This window comes from Euphorbia lathyris, chromosome 7 (genome assembly GCF_963576675.1).
Source record: "Euphorbia lathyris chromosome 7, ddEupLath1.1, whole genome shotgun sequence".
Lineage (NCBI taxonomy): Eukaryota > Viridiplantae > Streptophyta > Magnoliopsida > Malpighiales > Euphorbiaceae > Euphorbia > Euphorbia lathyris.
This window is the reverse complement of record NC_088916.1, coordinates 67,334,129-67,358,389: the sequence shown is the minus strand read 5'-3', so window position 1 is coordinate 67,358,389 and position 24,261 is coordinate 67,334,129. Positions and strand designations below refer to the sequence as shown.

General features: G+C 34.9%; 1 protein-coding gene across 1 annotated transcript; it reads left to right on the top strand.

Moving 5' to 3' along the window:
• Nucleotides 1–15,643: 15,643 nt before the first annotated feature.
• Nucleotides 15,644–21,337, top strand: LOC136235210 (protein disulfide-isomerase). The gene is made up of 10 exons (XM_066024770.1): nucleotides 15,644–15,895; nucleotides 16,693–16,723; nucleotides 16,831–17,118; nucleotides 17,208–17,396; nucleotides 17,478–17,603; nucleotides 17,845–17,982; nucleotides 18,072–18,191; nucleotides 18,324–18,441; nucleotides 19,059–19,171; nucleotides 20,973–21,337. The coding sequence occupies exons 1-10, from the start codon at nucleotides 15,729–15,731 to the stop codon at nucleotides 21,168–21,170; spliced, it is 1,488 nt and encodes a 495-aa protein (XP_065880842.1). The 5' UTR covers nucleotides 15,644–15,728; the 3' UTR covers nucleotides 21,171–21,337.
• The last annotated feature ends 2,924 nt before the right edge of the window (nucleotides 21,338–24,261 follow it).

Below are 24,261 nucleotides of genomic sequence, written 5' to 3'. Positions count from 1 at the left end.
CCCTCAATGCCATACCTACTGATTTTGTAGTACCGGGTGACTCTCACTTCACCCAGTGTCAAGGTACAATAGCTGAGTCCGAAGAACATGAGGTACAACTGGATGATCATTTCATCTCACAAGTTGAGGAAGAACTTGATGGTGACAGTACCGAGGCAGAAGAAGAAGAAGACAGCGGTCAGGATGATGCTGAGGACTCTGAGGAGACAGCCAGTGAGCATGAAACTAAGCAGGCCAATACTGGGTTGGATGCTGAAGAAGAGCAAGCACTTGACCAACACAATGTTGATCAAGTCCAAGTGCAAACTGACCAACCTGCTGATGAGCAACACGAATCTTCTCCTTCTCACTCAGGAGATCCTACTCAGACTGTCACTCCACCTCGTATAAGAAGAAAGTTGGTTAAGGCAAGTGAGAAGCCTGTCAGTGAAGATTTTGTGCCACCACCAACTCTTCCTGACTTTGTCATCTCAAAGACAACTAAGGACCCCTCTATAGTCAAGCTGACATTTTTCAAACGCCAACAACCCTTTACTGCTTCAGCGTCCTTAGAAAAGCAAGCCTCTGTTTCTTCTCAATAGGAACATGCCGACCAAAATGCTTCCGCCACCTCAACAAGTCAGGTTGAGCCGATTACTGTGAATGCTATTTCTTCAAGCATGGTGCTGACTCCACACACTTCTGCCATCAGCACAGACAGTATTCGGATTACCACTTCTCCAACTCAACTCTCTGCCGATCAATCAACTATACCTACAACTCAAGTGCAGATTGGTACAACACTTCCAGTCACTGACCAGGTCACTCCTTTCACTCCTCTTCCTTCCGGTCACACTAATGTCCCTGAAGGCTCACAAAGCTATCGGAATGCCACTGAGTCCGGCAAAAAGATCATTGACTCAGTGCAAGCATTAATCCGAGACCTTCAACAATCTACTCCTCCTGCTGCTGGGTCTTCAATTCTTGAGAATGCTTAGCTTTCCCAGGTCACTCAACTTCTCAACGAGGTTAAGGGACTCAAGGACTTGCTGAATGTAATCATTACCTTCCAAGCACAACAAGCTAAGTAGGATTCAATCGCCAAACTGGCTGAGATCCAGCTGACAACCGTGCAGTACTTGACCTCCTTACAACAACAAATCCAGAACTTGTCAGCTGTGAACCCTGACCATGCCACTTCATCTGAAGTCAAGATGCTCTTTGCTCAGCTTCACACTGAGCAACTCAAGACCAACGAGCAAATGGTTTCTTACAATCAATGCTCAATAGAGCAAATTGGTGAGGCTATTCGCCTGCTTAATCTGAATAAGCAAGAGATGGATACTGATGCAATGAAACAGAATGAGATGCAGTCTCTCATGCAACAAACCTTCAACCACATTCGTCATAACAATATTCAACGTCAGTATTACGACACAGCCCTTTTAAAGACCTTTCACCAAATCTTTGCTGGTCTTACTGAAGCTCTCATCTGGCAAGGCAAAGCTCAAGCATTTAGCGTCAATATGCTCAGTGCTGCTGACCTCAACATACCCGCAAAGGTATCAACTGATGGAGTTGCAATTTTTGACGGCGTCAATGAAAGCGCTGACAAACTTAAGGAGCTATCTAAAGAACTGACTCGAGCTGTCTTAACTGGTGCTTTCAGACTTCCTCCTCATGATGCTGACAAAACGGGGGAGAAAGAACAAGCAGCTAGAGCTCAGCATGAGCGAAGTCAGTCTCAACACAAGAAAAAGAAATAGATAGGCTAGCTCAGTATAGACTAAGTCAGATGTAATCTATATGCCTTATCTATAAGTTTTGTTGTGTACCCACTGACTACTATCAATATATCATATCTGCATCTTTTATTCTTATTCCTGAGTTATGATATATGTTAATATATGTTACTGTGTACTGAGTCATTACGTATCTTCAATTAAATCAGCTATGTTTTATACTTATAAATCTTATTGACTGAATCAAATGCTGATAACATGTTTGACATTGACTTATGTGCTTATAAAACATTGTCTGTTAAGAACTCATTGAACAACAAATTACTCAGCGCACTCTATATGATTATACCTTTCGCTTAATACTGAGTAAATAGAATATGTTTAATAAGCTGACCTATATCTGAAAAACTGACCTTAGACTTACTCGAATTAAACCTTTAAATGTTTAAAGTAAAACTAAGTCAGTAGCTCAACCCTTACGGGGGAGTTTGCTAAGTTGAAATAGGTCAACTATCATGGGGGAGCTCAATACTGAGTTCTTCGCTGAATAGTTTTGCCAACATCAAAATGGAGGAGTTTGTTGAAACACCTTTCCACATAATTTTGATTTGACAAAATTGTTTAAGTATAATTGAAATACATATTCTAAACACACTAAGTTTAAATGCTTTGATTTATTCTACTAATGTGTTTGTTCAATGTTGAGTTAAATTGTTTATAAGACACAAGAATTAAAAGGCCCAAGCCCAATACAAGTGTTAAAGCCCAAGTCAAACAACTCAGTACAACTTGGCCCGCGTTTGTCAAAACGTTGCCGTTTTGGACAAAACGCAACTCAGCAAGAGAAGGATCTAGAAGACCTTCGGGAACAACTTCAAGATGAAGCTGCTGAGTAGTCTTGACAAAGCGTACAAGACAGCAGCTGACTAATGAAAACTTCCAGACAAAGTATTTCTACTTTGGGTAAAGTTCAGACGACACAGTATGCTGTCCAGTTGACTTTACCATAAAAGAAGAGACAGTCTGCTGAGCTGACCGAAGACAGAAGATACACAATTCTGATTGGCTGAGAGCTCTGAGCAAGTCAGGATGACAACGACAGATAGCCGTTTCCCTCCAACGGTTATTTCGAAATTCGAAATGACCGATGCCCAGACGTCTCTATAAATAGTGCCATCAGAAGCTTCATTCTACACAGAACTTGATCAAGCCATTACGCTGACCAAATTTCTACACAAGTTCTGCAAGCAAAGAAGCAAAGCAAATCTTACACTACAATTCTTATATCTGTGTAAAAGTCTAGAGTGATTATTTCAATCGTCTAAAGTGTCTTAGCAAATCTTTGTATAGGACAAAACACTTATCATTTCTAGAAGATAGAAAGGAGAGGCTGAGTACTCGGTTATAGTACTCAGCGAGAGATTAGGATTGAGTAGAGGTATAGAGGAAGGTACTCTTGTTATACTCAGTTGCTAAGATTGTAAAAGGTTTGAGGCTCTACCTTTAAAGAGCTCAGTAGAGGATTCGAAATCTCGGAACGTGTTCCGGGGACAGGACGTAGGCTTAGAAGAAGCCGAACCTGGATAAATCTGCTGAGTAAAGTATTTCTTACCTTTAACTCCTTATTTATATTGCTTGCTTAAAATAACCAAAAACTGACCAAGTAAAGAGGTCAAGTTGAGTTGTGCGCGTTAAACGTCTGAGCTCAGGAATAGACTCTAAGTGCTATCTCCTGACTCAAGCTAAGAAACTGACCTAGTCACCAGTTGACTAAGCCAGTATCTTGCTGTTTACTAAGCGCCGCTGTTAAAACCTTTTTCCTTAGAAAAAAAGTCTGCCCTAATTGCGAAAAAGTTTAAATAGTTCCTAACCCCCCTTGGAACTATACTTGCAACCTTACAAGGGACCAACAACTTCCTCCTTTTTTACTGATAAAAATATAAAATATAAAATATAAAATATTAATATTAATTATATTATTATATTTATCTATAAAAAATTATTTTATCCGTACTATCTTTAAGAGTTATACAAAATTTAAATTAATCACTAAAATCTCTCTAATTCTCTGCATATCTATATATAATATAAAACATTAACGATGAAGTTGAGGTGTCACTTCCTCCTTTTTTAGTGATAAAAAATATAACATAATATATAATATATTAATTTTAATTATATTATTATATTTATCCATAAAAGATTATTTTATCCGTACTATATCTAAGAGTTCTACGTAATTTAAATTAATCCCTAAAATTTCTCTAATTCTCTGCATATCTATCTATATATAATATAAAACAGTAACGATGGAGCTGGGGTGTCACTTCCTTATTTTTTATTGATAAAAAAATATAATATAATATAATATATAATATATTAATATTAATTATATTATTATATTTATATATAAAAAGATTATTTTATCCGTACTATATCTAAGAGTTCTACAGAATTTAAATTAATTCCTAAAATCTCTCTAATTCTCTGCATATCCATATATAATATAAAACAATAATGATGGAGCTGAGGTATCACTTTCTCATTTTTTTTACTGATAAAAAATATAATATAATATATAATATATTCATTTTAATTATATTATTATATTTATTTATAAAAAAGATTATTTAAAATAAATATGAAAATAAAATAATAATATTTAATTTATATAGCACATTTATATCATTAATTGTAACTATTAGATTATATTTTTTTAATATTTATATGTTAAGATGAATCCGTGCATCACACGGGCCAAAAACTAGTTCAATTCTCTTAAAATAGCACAACATTCTCTAACAACATCTGGTAGATGAGAAACATTAAAGTCTTGTTGTTGTATAGCACGGACCACATTTAAACAGTCCGATTGAAGCTCCAAGTGAGAGTATCCGAGGGATTTGATCCAACTAAGAGCCTCACGAATGGCGATTGCTTCGGCCATTGTTGGGTCAATCATATCAGCTATCCCAGCTCTTCGAGCATTAATACAGTTACCAGTATAATCGCATATCAGTATCCCATACGAACAGAAACCTGTTTCATGTTAAGTACCTGCGTCGACATTGCAAATAAGGTCACCTTGCTGCGGTTTGCACTATTTATCCTGAACTGAAACTGGGACGGGAGCGGTTGCACTTGGATTTAGCCGTGACGACCTCCAAAGGTGGAACTCGACCGTTGCGTTGAGTAGAACAGACCCCGGCAGGCTAAATTTTTGGTCCCGGAGCTGAGGTGTCACTTGCTCCTTTTTTAGTGATAAAAAATATAACATAATATATAATATATTAATTTTAATTATATTATTATATTTATCCATAAAAAGATTATTTTATCCGTACTATATCTAAGAGTTCTACATAATTTAAATTAATCCCTAAAATTTCTCTAATTCTCTGCATATCTATCTATATATAATATAAAACAGTAACGATGGAGTTGAGATGTCACTTCCTCTTTTTTTTACTGATAAAAAAATATAATATATAATATATTAATATATTAATATTAATTATATTATATTTATGTATAAAAAGATTATTTTATCTGTCATATCCGGGTCTAAATTTCTAGAATTTATACCTTGATAGTAATATATATTATAATTATTAGGTGGATGATTTTTATTTGGTGTTATAGGAAAAGTTTGGAGTTAATTTGAGGGTTTTATGTGTAAATTAAAAGTTAAGATAATTTTTAAAAGATTATATAAAGATGGAGGATCAAACTTGATTTTTTCCATTTGGATATATATATATGACGAGAAACGGTGATGATCATCATCTTTATTCCTTTTTTTGTTTTTGTTCCTTTTCTTTCTGCCTCTTCATCTTCTTCGTCATTTTTATCGTTCTTCGACCGTTTCTCCACCGTTTCTTCGATTTACGGAGATTCGACCGTCCAAATCACTCGAAATTGAAACCATAGTATCCTTATGTATAGATCTAAGTCCTAGCCGAAGAGTTTTTAAGTTTCGGCAGTGTTTGGAGGCAAATGTCTTAGACAGAGTTTAGAGACGAATTGAACGGGTTTGTGGTCTTTAATTAGTAGCCAAGGTAAGTAACTATCAACTATATTTTGAGTTTTATATATACAGATATATATATAATCAAAGAAGTTTCAGAAATTGATATTTTAGGGTTATGCCGGAATTTTGTAAAATTTGGAGTTTACACGATTTTGTTTTTTATTGTGAAATTACGGTTCAAATGAAGCTATTGATTATGCTTCTATGTGAATTTCATATTTTACTTGATTATGTTGATTTAAGGTTTAATTTGGTTGATTTACATATATACATATATGTTTTTGGTTTCAATATATATCCATATTGAACAAAATGAATTTGATGATTTCTTACGAATTGGTTTTGGATTGAGAAATCTGTTGCGGTTATTGTTGTTATTATTTCGGATTGAAGTCCAAACATAACTTTTATGATATAAAAGGGCTAATTGAAGCCAAATGATTTATGGTATAAAATAGTTTGGAATTTGATTGTGAAAGGAATTTTGAGCACGTTATGATTTTATGATTTTATATCTATCGAGAGTTATCCGGATCGGTGGTTCCATATTTGAAGACCATGTTCAGTGAGGGACATGGCCTGTGTACACAGTCTGAAGACCTATTGGGTATGGCAGTGAAGTGTTGGGTAAGACCATATGGGATAGGCAATGTTAAGAGACGTCTCGACTATATATGTGATTATGGATTGATACTTAAGGGGAGAAACTCGAGGATGGATACAATGTTTTAAGTTCATTTGGATTATGTTTTCGGTTATTATTGATTTTGATATAAGGTTTTACGTTTGATTAAATACGAGTTGGTTTGATAAAACACTTATTTGATTACCATATTTTATCAGGTTTTGAACTCAAGAATGAATACAAGATTATATATATTTTTGGATTTTGGTTTAATCCTTTGACTATATTATGACTTTACGTTTTGAGTATATTTTATAAGGTTTTTGATTAAATCCCTTTATAAATGTATATATGTAGCTATGTTAAATAAAGTTGGTTTTTATAGCTGATAGTTTCTTACTGAGATTTTTGTCTCACCCTTTTCAAATGTTTTAATGATTTTAGGTGAGAAAGTACAGGATATTGAGAAGGTTACCGACCGTTTAGGCGGGGTTTGGAAGTTGGCTGCTTATTGTGAGAATTATGGTTAGCACTTTGGTAGTTCAATTGTAATATAATGATATTTGGGTTAAATTGGAGACTCCTAAGTATTGATTATGATCTTTCTATTTCATGCCCGATGCCGATTGAGGCCATCTAGGGTCGGGTGTGACATTATCCGTACTATATCTAAGAGTTCTACATAATTTAAATTAATCACTAAAATCTCTCTAATTCTCTGCATATCCATATATAATATAAAATAATAATGATGGAGCTGATGTGTCACTTTCTCATTTTTTTACTGATAAAAAATATAATATAATATATTAATTTTAATTATATTATTATATTTATTTATAAAAAAGATTATTTAAAGTAAATGTGAAAATAAAATAATAATATTTAATTTATATAACACATTTATATCATTAATTGTAATTATTAGATTATTATTTTTTAATATTTATATGTTAAGATGAATCTGTGCATCACACGGACCAAAAACTAGTTCAATTCTCTTAAAATAACACAACATTCTCTAACAACATCTGATAGATAAGAAACATTAAAGTCTTGTTGTTGTATAGCACGGACCACATTTAAACAGTCCGATTGAAGCTCCAAGTGAGAGTATCTGAGGGATTTGATCCAACTAAGAGCCTCACGAATGGCGATTGCTTCGGCCATTGTTGGGTCAATCATATCAGCTATCCCAGCTCTTCGAGCATTAATATAGTTACCAGTATAATCGCGGATCAGTATCCCATACGAACAGAAACCTGTTTCATGTTGAGTACCTGCGTCGACATTGCAAATAAGGTCACCTTGATGTGGTTTGCACCATTTATCCTGAGCTGAAACTGGGACGGGAGCGGTTGCACTTAGATTTAGCCGTGACGACCTCCAAAGGTGGAACTCAACCGTTGCGTTGAGTAGAACAGACCCTGACAGGCTAAATTTTTGGTCCCAAACGACTTGATTTCAGTACCGCGACAGATGCCATAGGATGACAGCGATAGTATCAATTACTGGGGATCCAGTTTCAAGTAACTGAGCAAACCAGTTGAAGAAGTCATGAACCTGCTCCATGCGATTATTCGAAAAAAATATTCCCCAAACCTGCTGTGCAAAAAAACATGTTTGAAATATGTGACTTTCGTCTTCGCCCGTAGCTTTGCACACAGGGCATCGATTTGGGAGGGAGCTATGGCGGAGGGCTAGATTGGCCATTGATGGGAGACATTTATATAGAGCTTTCCAAAGAAAGTTCTTTATTTTGGGTGCAACCTGTAACTTCCACAATAACGACCAATTAACCAAACATAGAGGTAGGGGCCAGTGTCAGAGGAGTTGGCTGCCGATAGATAACCGCTTTTTACCGAATACAACCCGTTAGGATTGTGCTGCCATAACTAAGAGTCATTAGACCCTAGCCTACGATGAGGGATTGAGAGGATCAATCGTTCATCCCGGGTGTTGAAGATCTGATGAACCTTATCTCTGCGCCAATTACCATGCTGGTCGAGTAGTTCAGTAACATACTCCACGTTGTGTTCATCGGAAGGTAAGCTGGTAGGGAACGGATTGACTAGATCTGGAAGCCAGGGACTTTCCCAAATTTTAATAGATGAGCCCGAACCAATTTTGCAATGGAGACCAGTGATAAGCAGCTCGCGGCCTACTAGGATGCTACGCCACAGGTTGTGGCCTAAATTTGCATGGAGAAAATCACTGTTTGGAAAATATCGAGCCTTTAGTAACCGGGATACAAGTGACATTGGGTCCTGCAAAATCCTCCAGCCCTATTTGGCTAGTAATGCGAGGTTAAAGAGATGTAAATTGCGGAAACCTATGCCCCCCTTTGGCTTTAGGCAAGCACATTTTCTCCCAGCTTTTCCAATGAATACCAGAAGAAGAACTTCCTGAAGACTTCCACCAGAACATGTTAATGAGCTTGTTTACATCATCACATAATTCCTTAGGTAAGAGAAACAGACTCATCAAGTACGTAGGTATGGACTGTAAGACCAATTTGATGATCACCTCTTTACCAGCACGGGATAAAAATTTCTCTTTCCAATTATTGATCCGATTCCACAGTCTGTCTTTTACTGAGCCAAACACACGCATTTTATTCCTCCCTACATCGATAGGCGCCCCAAGATAATTATCCAGTGCCGTGACCTCAGAAACCTGAAGTACCTCACATACTGCTGCACGGTTTGGTTGAGTGGAGTTAGAGCTAAAAAATAAGGATGATTTCTGGAAGTTGACACACTGACCAGACGCTTTACTGTAATTAGAAAGGCACTCTTGAATGCACTCAGCTTCACCCCTACTGGTTCTGAAGAATAATAAGCTGTCATCCGCAAAAAATAGGTGAGAGACTTTGGGGGCATACCTTGCTACTTGACACACATGGAGGCGGCCTTGTCTTTCCTTAGAAGATAGCATTGCCGATAATCCTTCAGTGCAGATTAAAAAAAGAAAAGGCGATAGCGGGTCACATTGTCTCAAACCACGTTGGGGGATAATAGGACCGAACTCCCTACCATCATATGTAATTTTGTATGAGACTGTAGAGACACAGAGCATTATCCATTGAACCCAGTTAGATGAGAAGCCTATTTTTTGGAGCATATGTTCCAGGAAACCCCATTCAATCCGGTCATAAGCCTTGCTCATATCGAGTTTTAAAGCCGCTGTACCCCTGGTACCCTGTCTCGACCCCTTCAGCTTGTGGATGATCTCATAGGCAACAACAATGTTATCAGATATTAACCGACCTGAGAGGAAAGCACTCTGGCAGGATGAGATAATTTCAGGAAGTACCTGTTTTAGCCGATTTGCCAGCATCTTAGTAAGAATCTTTACCAGAACGTTGCATAATGCAATGGGCCCGAGGTCAGTTACAGCTTCAACATTCTGTTTCTTTGGAATGAGTACAATTAATGTTTCATTGAGGTTGTAGGGGAGCTGCTTCCTATTAAGGATAGAAAGGCACGTGTTACTGACATCCCTGCCTACGATGCTCCAGAATCGCTGGTAGAATGCTGGGGTAAGCCCGTTTGTTCTAGGGCTTTTGTCCGGGTGCATGGCGATGCAGGCCTGCTGTATATCGACTGACGTGAAGGGCTGTTCAAGGAAGGCTGCATTGGACTCTGATTTATCGAGCGAACACATTCTAGGACTGCAGAGTCGTCGATGCCAGAGCTTGAGAATATGTCGTTGAAATAGCTTGTGATCAGCTCTTTAAGGTCGTCGCCCCACTTGCACCTATTCCCTTCCTCGTGTCTTAATTCATTGAAATTATTATGGCGCTTTCTTTCCGTAGCATAGGAGTGAAAGTATTTTGAATTAGAATCACCATCTCGGAGCCAAAAGAGCTTGGCCCGCTGTTTCCAAAAATCCTCCTGCTGTCTGAGGGTTTTAGAGTATGACAGTGAAGCACTTTGGAACTGAGAAACCCTATAACCATCTCTTCTACCTCTGAATCTGTTTAACTGATATCACAACCCATCCATGACTTTTCTGAAATTGGAATTGAGATTCGATCCCCAGGCTTGCAACGCTTGTCCACATTTCAGAATTTTTTCTCCTATCGATCCGTCACCGAGAGACAAGCAAGCTTGCGAGATGATGGTAGCACATTGTTCCTCCAGTAGCCATGAATTCTCAAATCTAAAACGCTTCACCCGTGCTGTGCGAATCCAGACTTGTAATTCCAGGAGTAGCGCGGAGTGATCTGAGGGGATAGTAGCTAGGTTCCGCAGTTTTGTCGTGGCAAATTGGTCATTTCAGCGGGAGTTAACCTGAGCTCTATCCAATTTCTCTTTTAGCCACCTGTCTGTCCCTCTTCCCACTTCCTAAGTAAATTGATGTCCGATCATTGGGACATTATACAGCTCACAGTCTTCAATTACATTCTTAAAACCGTCCAATAACCATGGAGGTTGTTAACGCCCACCTCTTTTCTCATTTGTGTGAAGTATGTCATTAAAATCACCGATACAGCACCAGGCCATGTTTTCTTGTTCCTTGAGGGATCGTAATAATTCCCAAGAAGCACGCCTTCTATGTCTCTCCGGAAAACCATAAAAACCTGTTATCCGGAATGGAGATATGTGAGGAATGGAGACAACAACATTAATGAAATTTAGTGAAGATGATAGAATATCCACTGTAACGTGATCCTTCCATAGTAACGCTAGGTCACCTCTGTGACCTACACTATCAACAACAAATCTCTGCTTAAATCCCAACTTCATGCTAACCTCCCTGATCTTATCGTCTTTAATCATTGTTTCCATTAAGAACAGAACCATGGGCTTGTGGACCTGAGTCAGATCCATGAGAGCGTTAACTATGCATGAGTTGCCCAACCCATGATAGTTCCAGCTAAAAATACTCATTGGTCCTAGCGGGCCTGGACAGCAGGACCCACCGTAAATTCGTTTTTTGAAAAATCTGAACTGTCTACTTCCATCTCCTTTTCCTCTCTTCTTGGGTGTTTTGGGTCGTGGATAAAACCAGTTGTAATTAGTGGTGGAGTTCCTGATGAACTAGCATGAGCTGTACGTCTGATATTACTGATATGAAGACCATATGAGCGGATAATGGAATCCACTTTTCCTGACCCGTGATCTGATTCGGAGTCCACTGTTTGCTGACATGGACTAGACATACTGCTTGGAGAATCGCCTGTAACCTCCCGTCCAGAATCACGTAACCACTCTTTCCCTGTCTGATTGCCCGTACACCTTAAAATGCCCGGAGAAAGCTGCCGTATTGACGCTCAAATGGTACTATGTTGCATTCGAAGAGCTGTGGGCAAAATTTATCCGAATGCCCTATTATTCCACAAAAGAAACAGAAACTCGGTACCCGTTCATGGCAGAAGTTGATCCAGAACCATTCTCCTCCACTACGTTTCAGCCTCTGCCCTCGTTTAAGAGGTGATCGGATATCCAATGCAACCTTGATGCGCAAGAAACTTCATCAGAGACCCGTGAAGTTTTTCTCGTCTGATTCCAGGTACTGACCTATGTAATCTCCCAATAATTTGCATATGGCTTCTGTCTGAAATCCTATTGGTAGATCAATAATCTGGACCCATATGATAAGGTTAGTTAACTCTGCTTGCATTGTTTGTTCCAATATATCCAAGCGTTTGATAATCAGTACGTCTGATTAAAGGTCCACGGTCCATCATTCATAACCCTAGCCACGTTAAGCTCATGATAGAATTGGAATAGGTATCGGCCTTCCCGTTCCATCTCAGTAACTGTGACCCCCTTGACAGGACACCAGATTGATGCTAAGGTGCACTTCATGCTCTTGAAGTGTGTAGTTTTCGCCAATAGGAACTGTCCTACAATGAACAGCGAAGGTTGAGATTCATCAACAGAAATTTCTTCAGTCGGTATAATAATACCTTCCTCTCCTTCCTCTTCCAATCGTAGCCGGGCGTAAGCCTCTAGTATGTTTTTACCGTTATCCATGGTTGCAGTAAGATCCTTAGGGATAGAACAACCGTCGTTAGTGTGATCGCCGGCGAGGAACGAAGGAAGGTTAGTAAACCCTAGTAAGAGTCTTTCTCAGAGGAGAAGACGTAATTCACTCCACAAGGAGAGACGTTCCAAAATAGAACTTTATTGCCCAATCGGATACTTAAAAAAACTAACAACTAACATAGCTCGGTCGGCCGCCGCACTTACTGACGAGCTTTCGCATTGTTGAACCCCAACGGAAGCTTGGAAATGCAAGAGGAGATGGAATAAGAAGCTATTGATCCATCGTTGGAGGCGACGACGATGTTGTCAGGAGTAGGGTTTAAAAAGGGAGGCCATGTAGTTCTAAAAACGGTGAGGCCATGCAGTTTGTCTTGAACTTGATTATTATAATACTATGTCATCCATTCTTAAGTCGTCGTGAATGTATGTTATGATTATTTGGACTTAAAATTATTATTATTACATCTTTTAAATTCAATTTCTATTTTTTTTAAATTTATTACTTTTAGGTTACTTTTCCATGGGAGCCCCTGGTGTACCAAGAACAGCCTTGCTCTCATATAGTGATATGAAATATTATTTTGATTAGTTATATATATTTCTGCCAGAGCACTTTCCTCTTAACTTTGTAAATGTCTCGCTAACTTTTTAAACATACTCTTTCAATACAAAAAAAAAAAAATATCATTATTTTGAAGAATCTTATGGCTCTTCAATAAATGTCTATGTACATTTTCTATAAAAAAAATCATTATTATATAACCATGATGACCTAATCGGTCATGCCAAATCTTATAACTAGTAGAATTTGTAAACTTCTAGTTTACAATAAGATTTGCTTCAATTACGGTAGTAGATGTGCAATACAAACTAGAGGATAAAATATATAAAAAAAATTAGTACAAATTTTTTCCTGAAATTATATTTGTAGCATAAAGATATTCTTGATTTCCTTTACTCAGATTCCCATGTGATATCCTTTTATGCGAATACCTTTAAAACTTAATAAAATTTTATGAGATTTTTGAGAAAATAATATACTATTTATAATAAACTTCCAGAGCTTCTCAATTTTTTAAAGAAAAAAAAATATTTTGCATCTTTAAAAATAATATGTGTAGTAGTTGCACTATCCAGTCCAGAATACTATTTGCTATATTTAATTTGAAGTCAATTAATACCAGGAAAGAATTCATGTTCTTCACTGATGCTTAATAAATTCAAACCGGATGCATTGTCGTACGATATGTACGTGACTAATGACCTGTCATACCACAATGGTAGCATGTAATTTCATTTCCATATGAACTCTTATTTGAATTCTTACTCTAGTTAATTTTTTTAATCAATTTAATCAATTTTGATTTTTCCACTTATAGTGGGAATTTGTATTTTTACAATTATAACCACCATAGTTATAACACGTCTACGACTGCGACTACGTCCACAATTATTATTTTTTATTAGCGTAAAAGTTTAAAAAAAACCCTGTGCTTTCACTTTTTTTTTATCAAACTGGTGCATGGAAATTTTGGACAAAACGGGGATTGCGGTTTTCATTTTGCTAAAAATGAGGATCGTTTAGTTTGACACTATAAAATGATCGTTAACGATATCGAAATGGAAAATTCCAAGAATTGACGTTGTTCATTACCATATTTACTATGGAAGCAAATCTTTTATTTTCTAAAATCATCATTTTCGGAACTTTCTCTCTCTAAAAAATTAACTTTATCTCTTCTCACCAAACAACACCTAAATGACCTCAAACTAAAAAAGTTGAAGAATTAAAGTTGCTTAGAGTATCATCAATTTTAAGATCATCAACACTCATTTTAATTTTGAGATCCTTGTTTTAAGTAAAACGAAAAACCACAGTCATATCCTAATCGCAAACGAAAATCTCAGTCCTGTTTGGATAGTTTTTTTCAGGTACCAGTTTGACAAAAAGTAAAAGAACATGTGTTTTTTTAAACTTTACCCTTTTTTATTATTGCATGATGTTACATTCACTTTTGTGAATGAAGTCAATCCAATAAAACGAGACTCATGCTTTTTCATTAAAAACCCATTATTTTGTTATACTGCAAAAAAAAAAAAAAATTAATTCAGAATATTTTTTGATGCCTTTCTCTCTATATTATTGTTGTAGGAGCACATTAAATACAGGCATATTGCAATCTTAATTACACTATGTCATAACGAACTTTTGATAAGAAAACCAACTTTTAGTGGTTATCTCTTTCTTTCAAATTTTTCCAAAAATCATATGAACCTTTAACAGTTAGATATGATTTCTTTCAGTCCTTCATCAAGATGGCGGCAAAGGAAATTCATTACTTTTGCGCGATTTTATAAATTATTATCATTTTATTCTTTGATGCTATTTCTGGATCTAAATAGATTTGCGCATCCAATACTCAGTAAAATAATTTTTTCTGGAAATTCAAATACTACAAATTCAATTTGTAAGATTTGACATGTTTGAGATATAATATAAATAATTATATTAGAAATAAAAATATAATATAAAATAAATTAAAAATTAATTTAAAACTTATTTAAAATTAATTGGAAGATCAAATTCGAATAGAGATTATTAAAATGAGAAAATTGGTGTTCAGATAAACCGAATAAGTAAACTCGTATTGATAACGTATTTTGTATAATAAAACAATTTGAAAATGATGAAGAGAAAGTAAGTATATTCTTTGAATATCCACTGTTATGAAGTAAAAATCTCTATATATATATAACTTTTCAATATATATATATATATATAATGCAATAATAAATATAAATATACTAATTTATTAAATCAGAATCCTAAAAAAATGTTAGAATAGTCACATTCATTAATGTATATCTATAACTTAAAATTAATTTATGCAACAGAATCTTAATTATTAATTACAAATTAAATATTTGAGATTTGATTTTTGATATTCTAAAATTAATTACTCATTCATAATATAATAAAATTTTAAAAATTAAGATTATATTACACACCATCTCAAATACTTTCCATGTATTTCAAAATACCAAGATATACTTTCCATGGTATAATTTTCACTTGCCAATATAAACACGTGTCATGTGACATGACGAGACTCAACCAATAAAAATACTCCACGTTGAATAAATTCCACAGTAGTGCGAGTACACTAGTATAACGTACTCGCGCGGATAAGAATCAGAAATAACCTCCAAGAGCCGTCACGTGCGAAGAAACCATGTCTGTCTCGTTCTCCCTCTACTCCCACATATCTCCATAAAACCCTTCGCTCAAAGTAAGAGAAACGCATAGCTCTAAGTTCCAACTTCTAGACCTTGAATTAGAGTTTGGAAGCTTAACAATGGCGTCGAGGTCTTCGATTTGGTTTTACGTGTTTATATCGTCTCTTATTGTAGCGATCTCAGTGGGCGAGAGTGAAAAGGAGTTCGTGTTGACACTGGATCAATCCAATTTCACTGAAACGATTAGCAAACATGACTTTATCGTTGTTGAATTCTACGCTCCTTGGTATGTAATTTCGATCTTAACTTACATTTTGATTATTGTCATGTGAGATCTCGCTTTGATTTCGGTTTGGAACTTTGTTTTATGATTTTGATCTGCTTTTATGCTGTGAATCAATGTGTTTTGAGGGGTTTGATTTCAATTTTAGGTTTGGAGTCTGTAAATTGTAACCAATGAAGTTACTTTGTCGCACTAAAACTGAAATACTAGTGAAATGTTTTTTGTGTAGTCAATGGGTTCTGATACTGTGATCTAGAACTGGAGATTGTGTTATGAGCTAGCTTTAGTTTTGATTATTTAATCAACTGCTTGAGTCTGTTGAAATGACTTTTGGTGGATGGTCGCTTCTCTTGTGCTATGTTTGGCTGGTTTTAAGGAAGTGTGGAATTTGTTTTCAACCATAAATTGAAACAACGCTACAACTGCAATATATAAAGCCCCCACAGGGACTGTCCGGTGAATGTTAATCTACCCCCAACTCGCCCGTGACATATTCAATCTACTGTTAAACGGAAAAAAGAAAACTTTACTTGATAGATTGTTACACTTTTCTTATTACATTTTCATTGATTAGTAATTTTGCACCGATTTTGAGAGTTTGTTATTTGGGCATTGTGTTTGGTGGGGGACACCCTGAAAGAATTACTTTACTTTCTTTGAGATATATCTATGGAAAAAACATATTAATCAATGTTGAGAATATACACCAACACATGAACTAAGAAATGCTAGTACCTTAGCAAATAGTTTTTTAGTGTAGTGATTTGGATTGAATTTGGAACTTTTATGTTTCCTTGCAGGTGTGGACACTGCAAGAAGCTTGCTCCCGAGGTACTGATCTTTACCTTTGTCTAGTATCCAACAACAACTGGTACTGGGTTAGTTGTCTCTTAATTCATCATATGTTTAGCTGACAAAAACCTCTATTCTCTCTGTAGTATGAGCAAGCGGCATCTATATTGAATAGTCAAGGTTCACCAGTAGTTCTGGCCAAAGTTGATGCCAATGAAGAGATTAACAAGGAACTCGCTAGCCAGTATGATATTAAGGGATTTCCGACTATCAAAATTGTGAGAAATGGAGGGAAATCAATTCAAGAATATAAAGGCCCTCGTGAAGCTGATGGTATTGTTGAGTATTTGAAGAAACAAAGTGGTCCTGCTTCTGTTGAAATAAAATCAAATGAAGATGCTAGCACTTTTGTTGGCGAGAAGAAGATAGTAATTGTAAGTAGAACTGTGGTAGCTTTGTTCTCTCACATTGGTGCTTTTCGTGGAAATTTTGTTCTTGTTAACATGTCTGTATCTTCTTTCAGGTTGGGGTGTTTCCTAAGTTATCTGGGTCAGAGTATGAGAACTTCATGGCTGTAGCAGAAAAATTGCGCTCTGACTATGAGTTTGGTCACACTTTGGATGCTAAACACCTTCCACGTGGGGAATCATCTGTGACTGGACCCCTTGTCAGGTTGTTCAAGCCATTTGATGAACTTGTAGTTGATTTTAAGGTATTGTGTTTTTTAGTATGATTGATTGTGTTTCTATGTAGTTTGTAGAATGGTTATTCTAACAGTTTTATTTGCTTGTAGGATTTTAATGTGGATGTGCTTGAGAAGTTCATTGAAGAGTCTAGCATCCCTACTTTGACTGTCTTTAACAATGATCCCAGCAATCATCCCTTTGTTATCAAATTTTTCAATAGTCCTGATGCAAAGGTATAAATGCACAATGAAGATATATTAACTGTTATTGCTAAGCTTATGTCTCTTTGCATATGATTTTTTGTTTATCTCATTATACCAAATGAACAACTATTTGTCTCAATTTGGACTTCCACTCATCAGTATCCAGCAGTTCACATTTGACGCTGTTTAGTTCCAACTCGTGTAAACATGCTTCTCTAACCTGCATATGTACTGAATCATCATCTAAAAACGATTACTTTGAAATTGGCAGGCAATGTTGTTTATCAACTTCAGTAGTGAAGCTATTGATTCTTTCAAAACTAATTATCAAGAAGTCGCCAAGCAATACAAAGGGCAGGGCATGATCTTTTTGTTGGGAGATGTAGAGGCTAGTCAAGGTGCCTTCCAGGTCAGTGGTTCTCTCATTTAGTAGCCTATGTTTTATGCTCGTTACTTGATATTTTACTGAACATGTAAAAACTTCGTGTGGATGAGCAGTACTTTGGGCTCAAGGGGGACCAGGTGCCTCTTATCATCGTACAAACCGAGGATGGACAGAAGTACCTGAAGTCAAATTTGGAGGCTGATCATATCGCTCCTTGGGTGGAAGACTACAAGGTAAAGAAAATATTTTGATAAGACACAAGCATAAGTGCTCTGTTCATTGTCAAGCGTGAGGGGCTTGGAAGATGATTTTTCTTTTCAAATGTTTTGTCTGATTTGCACACCCCTTAATTTAAATGCATGCAGGAGGGCAAAGTGCCAGCATTCAAGAAATCTGAACCTATTCCTGAAGCTAATGACGAACCTGTGAAAATCGTGGTGGCTGATACTCTTCAAGACATGGTTCTCAAATCAGCAAAAAATGGTTCGTATTATATGAGTTGCACAGTGTAAAATCTTTTTCATTTACTATAGTTAAAAAACTTAGGATGTTCTTTTCTTTTTCAGTGGTTTTAATTAAGGCTTTCAATATGGCAATTTATGTAGTTCTTTACTAACCATTCAACTTTAATTTTCTTACTGATGTTATTGACATGATTCTAACTTAGTGATTCTGCTTCACATGCATGTAAAGGGTAATTTCTAATGTTATCTTTCAAGGGGTGCTACTAAGCTAGCATATGCGTGTCTTGTATGAAAAAAATTGTTTCTGATGTTATTTGAAGGTTATTTTTATTATTATTTTAATAATCATTAACACCTAAATAATCAAAGTAGCAGTATACTATGAAGTTAAGATTGAGAAGTAACAAAGTGATGGTTGCAAATTTTTTTAACCAGTCTCAGATTTTAGTGTCCATCTCAGATTTTCTTTGAGGAGGAGAGGATATCAATATCATTGTCGTCATATGTTTTTCTCGCCTATTTTGATCAGTCTTTAGAGATTTTCATCATTTAGATGGACCCCTTTTAGTTTTATCTGAAGTTCTATTTGTTTTGATATAGATTTGCATATAATAGTTGTTCCTTCTTGCTATGCAGTTCTTATAGAGTTTTATGCTCCCTGGTGTGGACACTGCAAAAAATTAGCTCCAATCTTGGATGAAGTTGCTGTCTCATATGAAAGTGATCCTGACGTTCTCATAGCAAAGCTTGTAAGTATTGTTCTCCTTCCTGATTGAGAAATTATTGATATTATTTTATTAGTTGGTTTCTTTTCCTTGACCTAAAGGATATTAGTGAGAAGAACTTCAAACCTTGTTTAGACGCTAGAAAGTCAGGCAGTAATGCTTTGATATTGAACGGATGAAGCATATACATAAAAAAGATGAAAAGGATAGAATTGTTTGAAAGTATTTGAATAGGATTTTGTAAAATTAGTTAATTATGATACTGGGTAGAAGGATTCTGCTTTGAGGGCTGGGTTTTTCAATGTGGCCCTAAGGTATGACTTTTAGGGGTATTATCTATAGATTCTAATCTCTAATATCAAAATGTGCAAGAGTTATTGCTACTCTCTAAGATTCTAAAGTCTCATTTGACTTTTAATGGCTGAGTTTCTAACATTTAATGAATGGGCAAGTATTTATTTCGGACAAATAGGATTGGGCACAAGTTCCTTGGTTTTCTTTGTGTGGGCGAGGTGTACATTTCTAGGGTGGCGGTTGGAAGGGGAATAAGAATTAATATAACTTAACATCACACCATCTGAGTGTCAGGATAATAATAAAAATTGTTGTTGGTGTACATATACATTTGGTCCTTGACATGATATTAGCCTTGTATTCATTGTTAGGTCTAGGGATAGGGATGGTAACGGGTAAGGTACCGCATATAGTGTCATTCCCATACCCTTATCCTTTTATATTTTGAATTACGTCCCATCCTATTACTTAACGGGTATACAATCCTAATCTCATTCCCGTCTCATATAATTCACGGTATCCGTGTCTAAATACAAAAATTAGTTAATAAACAAATAAAAATCATAAATTTAACTAAACATACATAAATTTAATATTTCATAAATTAATTTTTATCAAAAAAAAAAAAATTCATAAATTAAAAAAAAAAGTAAAATACTCAAAGTTCTAAATAAGAGGGCGAGCCTTGGCGCAATGGTAAACGTTGTTGTCGTGTGACCGGGAGGTCACGGGTTCGAGTCTTAGGAGCGGCCTCTTGTCAAAAAAATTGGTAGGGGAAGGCTTGCCCCAGTACACCCTTGTGGTGGGACCTCTCCCTGGACCATCGCTTAGCGGGGACGCGTAGTACACCGGGCCGCCCTTTTACGCAAAGTTCTAAATAACATGATATATAATTGAATAACAAATACAAATCATCAAATATTTAATGAAAAATGGTAGCGGAAATCCCTCTTTTGTAAGTATGTATTCAATTCATTATTCTTTAAAAGAGTGAAAAAAAAAACAAATTAACAAATACATGACGGGGAATTGGTAGCGGGTATCCTGAGGGTATTACCATTATTTTCCCAAACCAGTCACGTTACAAAAATCCCATTCGTGTTCCAAATCCTTATAATTAGAGTTGGTAGTTCCATTAGAATGTGGTAGCACCGGGTGCCTGCAATACTTGTACCCGATGCCATTTGGGTCACTCGATGATATTTGCTCCACCCTCTAGATGGTTTTGGTAGTGAGGGTGCAAGTCATATTCCTTATTGCTCAATTAGGCAGCATATAAAAAGAATCATCCTCCTTTTAGATACTTTTCAGGGTGAATTAGGCTAAGTAGTCTGAATCATTCAAATCCTAGCAATTCAATTTCTTAATGGAATTTCAACAAATGATAAGATAAACATCTGTTATATATCCTTCATGCCTAAAGAGTTGTTAGCATACGGGACAAGTAGTGTCGGAGATAATATTAAAAAGCTATTATTTGATTTTATCTATATGGGAAGAGTTGTGTTAAAATTTACTGTGTGTTGTGTAGGATGCAACTGCAAATGATATTCCAAATGACATATTCGATGTGAAGGGATACCCAAGTGTGTACTTCAGGTCAGCAAGTGGAAAGTGGGAGCAATACGATGGAGATAGAACCAAAGATGATATTATTAATTTCATCGAAAAGAACAGAGACAAACTATCCCAACAAGAATCCTCCTCATCATCTAAGGATGAGCTCTAGGGTCTTTTTGTAACATTTTTGGGGCTTTATTAGTGTAGCACAAACACAAAGTTATAAAGTTAATTATGTATGGTACGCTGAGACAGAATAATGAATCAGGTGGTTAGTTTATTTTGAGAATTGTATGTTTAGGGGGGAAAAATAAATAATGGAGTTTTGTTCTATTGTGATTGTGAGTTGATAAACCAATCAATATCTATATGCCCTTAAAACAAGAATGAGAATCTCAACACAAAAATGCCGCCTTTGTTGGTCTTAATTATCGGAATCCTGGTTTGGATTGCGAAGAACACTTTGGTAGCAGAAACCAATTAAATTGCAAATCAAATTCTCTATGCTTTCTAGCAGGAAAACTATTGGCTTAATATATTAGGAGTTTTGACAAAGTGATATAAGTTCAAGGGTTCAATTGATCAAATGACCCATTGATCAAGTTCACGGGGTTTTAAAAAAATTTAGGAATATTAAGATAGTTAATAGATAATTTTAAGTAAGTTCACAAGGTTAATAGGTAATTTTGAGGTTAATGAGATACTTTCCAAGTTCAAAGTTCAGGGCAATTGATATTCTGAATCAAGTTTCTAAAGCATGTATATGAAATTTGTATTTATGTGGTCGGTAGTGTGCGGAAGAAAATTTGTTGTTTTCATTTTGTTGTTTTGAAGAGTTATCAATTAATTGTTCTATTTTAATTATATATATATATATATATATATATAGGAGAGAGTTCTTGTGAGAACCCTTTCCTAGGTGAGAACTACCCAAAACTACGTCGTTTTGGGTAGAAAATTTAAAAAAAAAACACTGAAAAACGTTGCTGCTTGGGAGCGTCAAACCCTGACCTCCTCCCTTACACTCCACACTCCTTACCATTGAGCCATTTGCTTTTCTTGTGTATTATGTTGTGCACTGCTTAATAAACCAATGCCCTTTTAGCTTCTATTATTTAATATTTGATGCATTCACTTATTAATATTGATTAAATGTGCATAATAATAAATTATTAATAGAAAAAAAAGAAATTTGGATAATAATGAATTATTAATAGAAAGAAAATGTCCATAATAATGAATTATTAATAGAAAAAAAATCCAAAAACATGCTCCAATTTCTTATTTATTTAATTCCTTTATATTTTTGTAATTTATGTTATATAAGAAAATATATTTTTTAAAACATACGTTAGAACATATATTTTAAACTTTTAAAACACGAACTATGAAGTTTAGAACGTACAACATATTTTTTAGAACATACGTTATGTTTTTTAGAACATGTGTTATGTTTTTTCGAACATGAGTTATAAATTATATTATAGAACAAATGAAAAAACGATCCAGATATCTACTGATTTTTTAGAACATTATACTTAATTTTTACAACACAAACTATATATTTTTTAAAACATACGTTATAACATATATTTTAACTTTTAAAACACGAACTATGAAGTTAGAACGTACGACATATTTTTTAGAACATACGTTATGTTTTTTTAGAACACGTGTTATGTTTTTTCGAACATGAGTTATAAATTATATTATAAAACAAGTGAAAAAACGATCCAGATATCTACTGCTTTTTTTAGAAAATTATACTTAATTTTTGGAACACAAACTATAAACTTTAGAACATATGTTATGTTTTTTAGAACATACGTTATGTTATTTAGAATGTGAGTTTTTTTTTTTGAACAAAAAAATGGCCCATATAATTATTATTTTTTTAAGACATTATCTTAATTTTTAGAACACAAATTATAAAGTTTAGAACATATGTAACAATATTTAGAACATCGTCTTTAACAATTTAAAATATAAATTACAAAAATATAGAGGAATTAAATAAATAAGAAATTAGAGCATGTTCTTGGTTTTTTTCTTTTAATAATTAATTATTATGCGAATTTAATCAATATTAATAAGTGCATGCATCAAATATTAAACAATAGAAGCTATAAGGGCATTGGTATATTAATTAGCGCGCGGCAAAATACACAAGGAAAGTAAATGGCTCAGTGGTAAGCAGTGGAGTGGAAATCAAGAGGCTAGGGTTCGACCCCCCCAAGCAGCAGCGATTTTTTATTAAATTTTACACCCAAAACTATGTAGTTTTGGGTGGTTCTCACCTAGGGGAGGGTTCTCACTTGATCCCTCCCATATATATATATATAAGGATTAATTTTTTTAATTTAGGCAATGATATATAGGGTCAATTACATGAATATCATAATTATCTATAAAATTACAACTAAGTCATATCACCAAACTTAATTCTTAATATGTCATTATTTTCTATCTATTATGACTTTATACCATAATTTAAAAAATTCTAGACTCCAATTTATAAATTATAAACCCTAAAAAATATATTCTAAACTTATAATTTATAAATTCTAATCCTTAAAATATATTAAAAGTACTGATTTTATTGGTTTGACATAATCCAAAATTATGACTTGACATGATTGTAAATTGTTTCTAAAAGATGAATTTCTGTGTAATTTTCCCATGATATATATTTAGTATATAAAAAGTGGGCTTTCAAATTAAGGTCATTAGCCCATATCTTTAAGAAAAGAAAAGAAAAGAGCACATCACAAGTGTTTGCTAAAAGATCCTAATCATATAATCGAGCAGTTCTGATTGACCAAAAAATTTTTTAAATTTAAACTTATTAAAATCTTGATTTAAGACAATGGCACCCTTTGGTAAAGAGTTTTTAGGGGTAAAATTAGAGATTTGAGCTACTTTAAAAGTTTTGACTAGTCAAATTTCTAATAGTGTTTGGTAAAGAGAAGTTTGAAAAAGTTTATTGGGTCTAAAAAGCTAATTTTGAAAAGATTCATTTTAGAGCTTTTTCAATAAACATATTGTTCTATCTCTTTTGACGATATTTTTATCCTTATTTACTACCATCCAACTCCAAATAAAATTTTACCATTTTCTTATTTTTCATTTTACACAATCAATCAGTCAAATAAACTAACCAAACATTAGTGTTCACATGGACCCTAATGACCACAGTGAATTTGGTCATTCACCGTCAGATGTAGACTGTTTAAAATCCTAAGGTGGATATTCAAATCCTA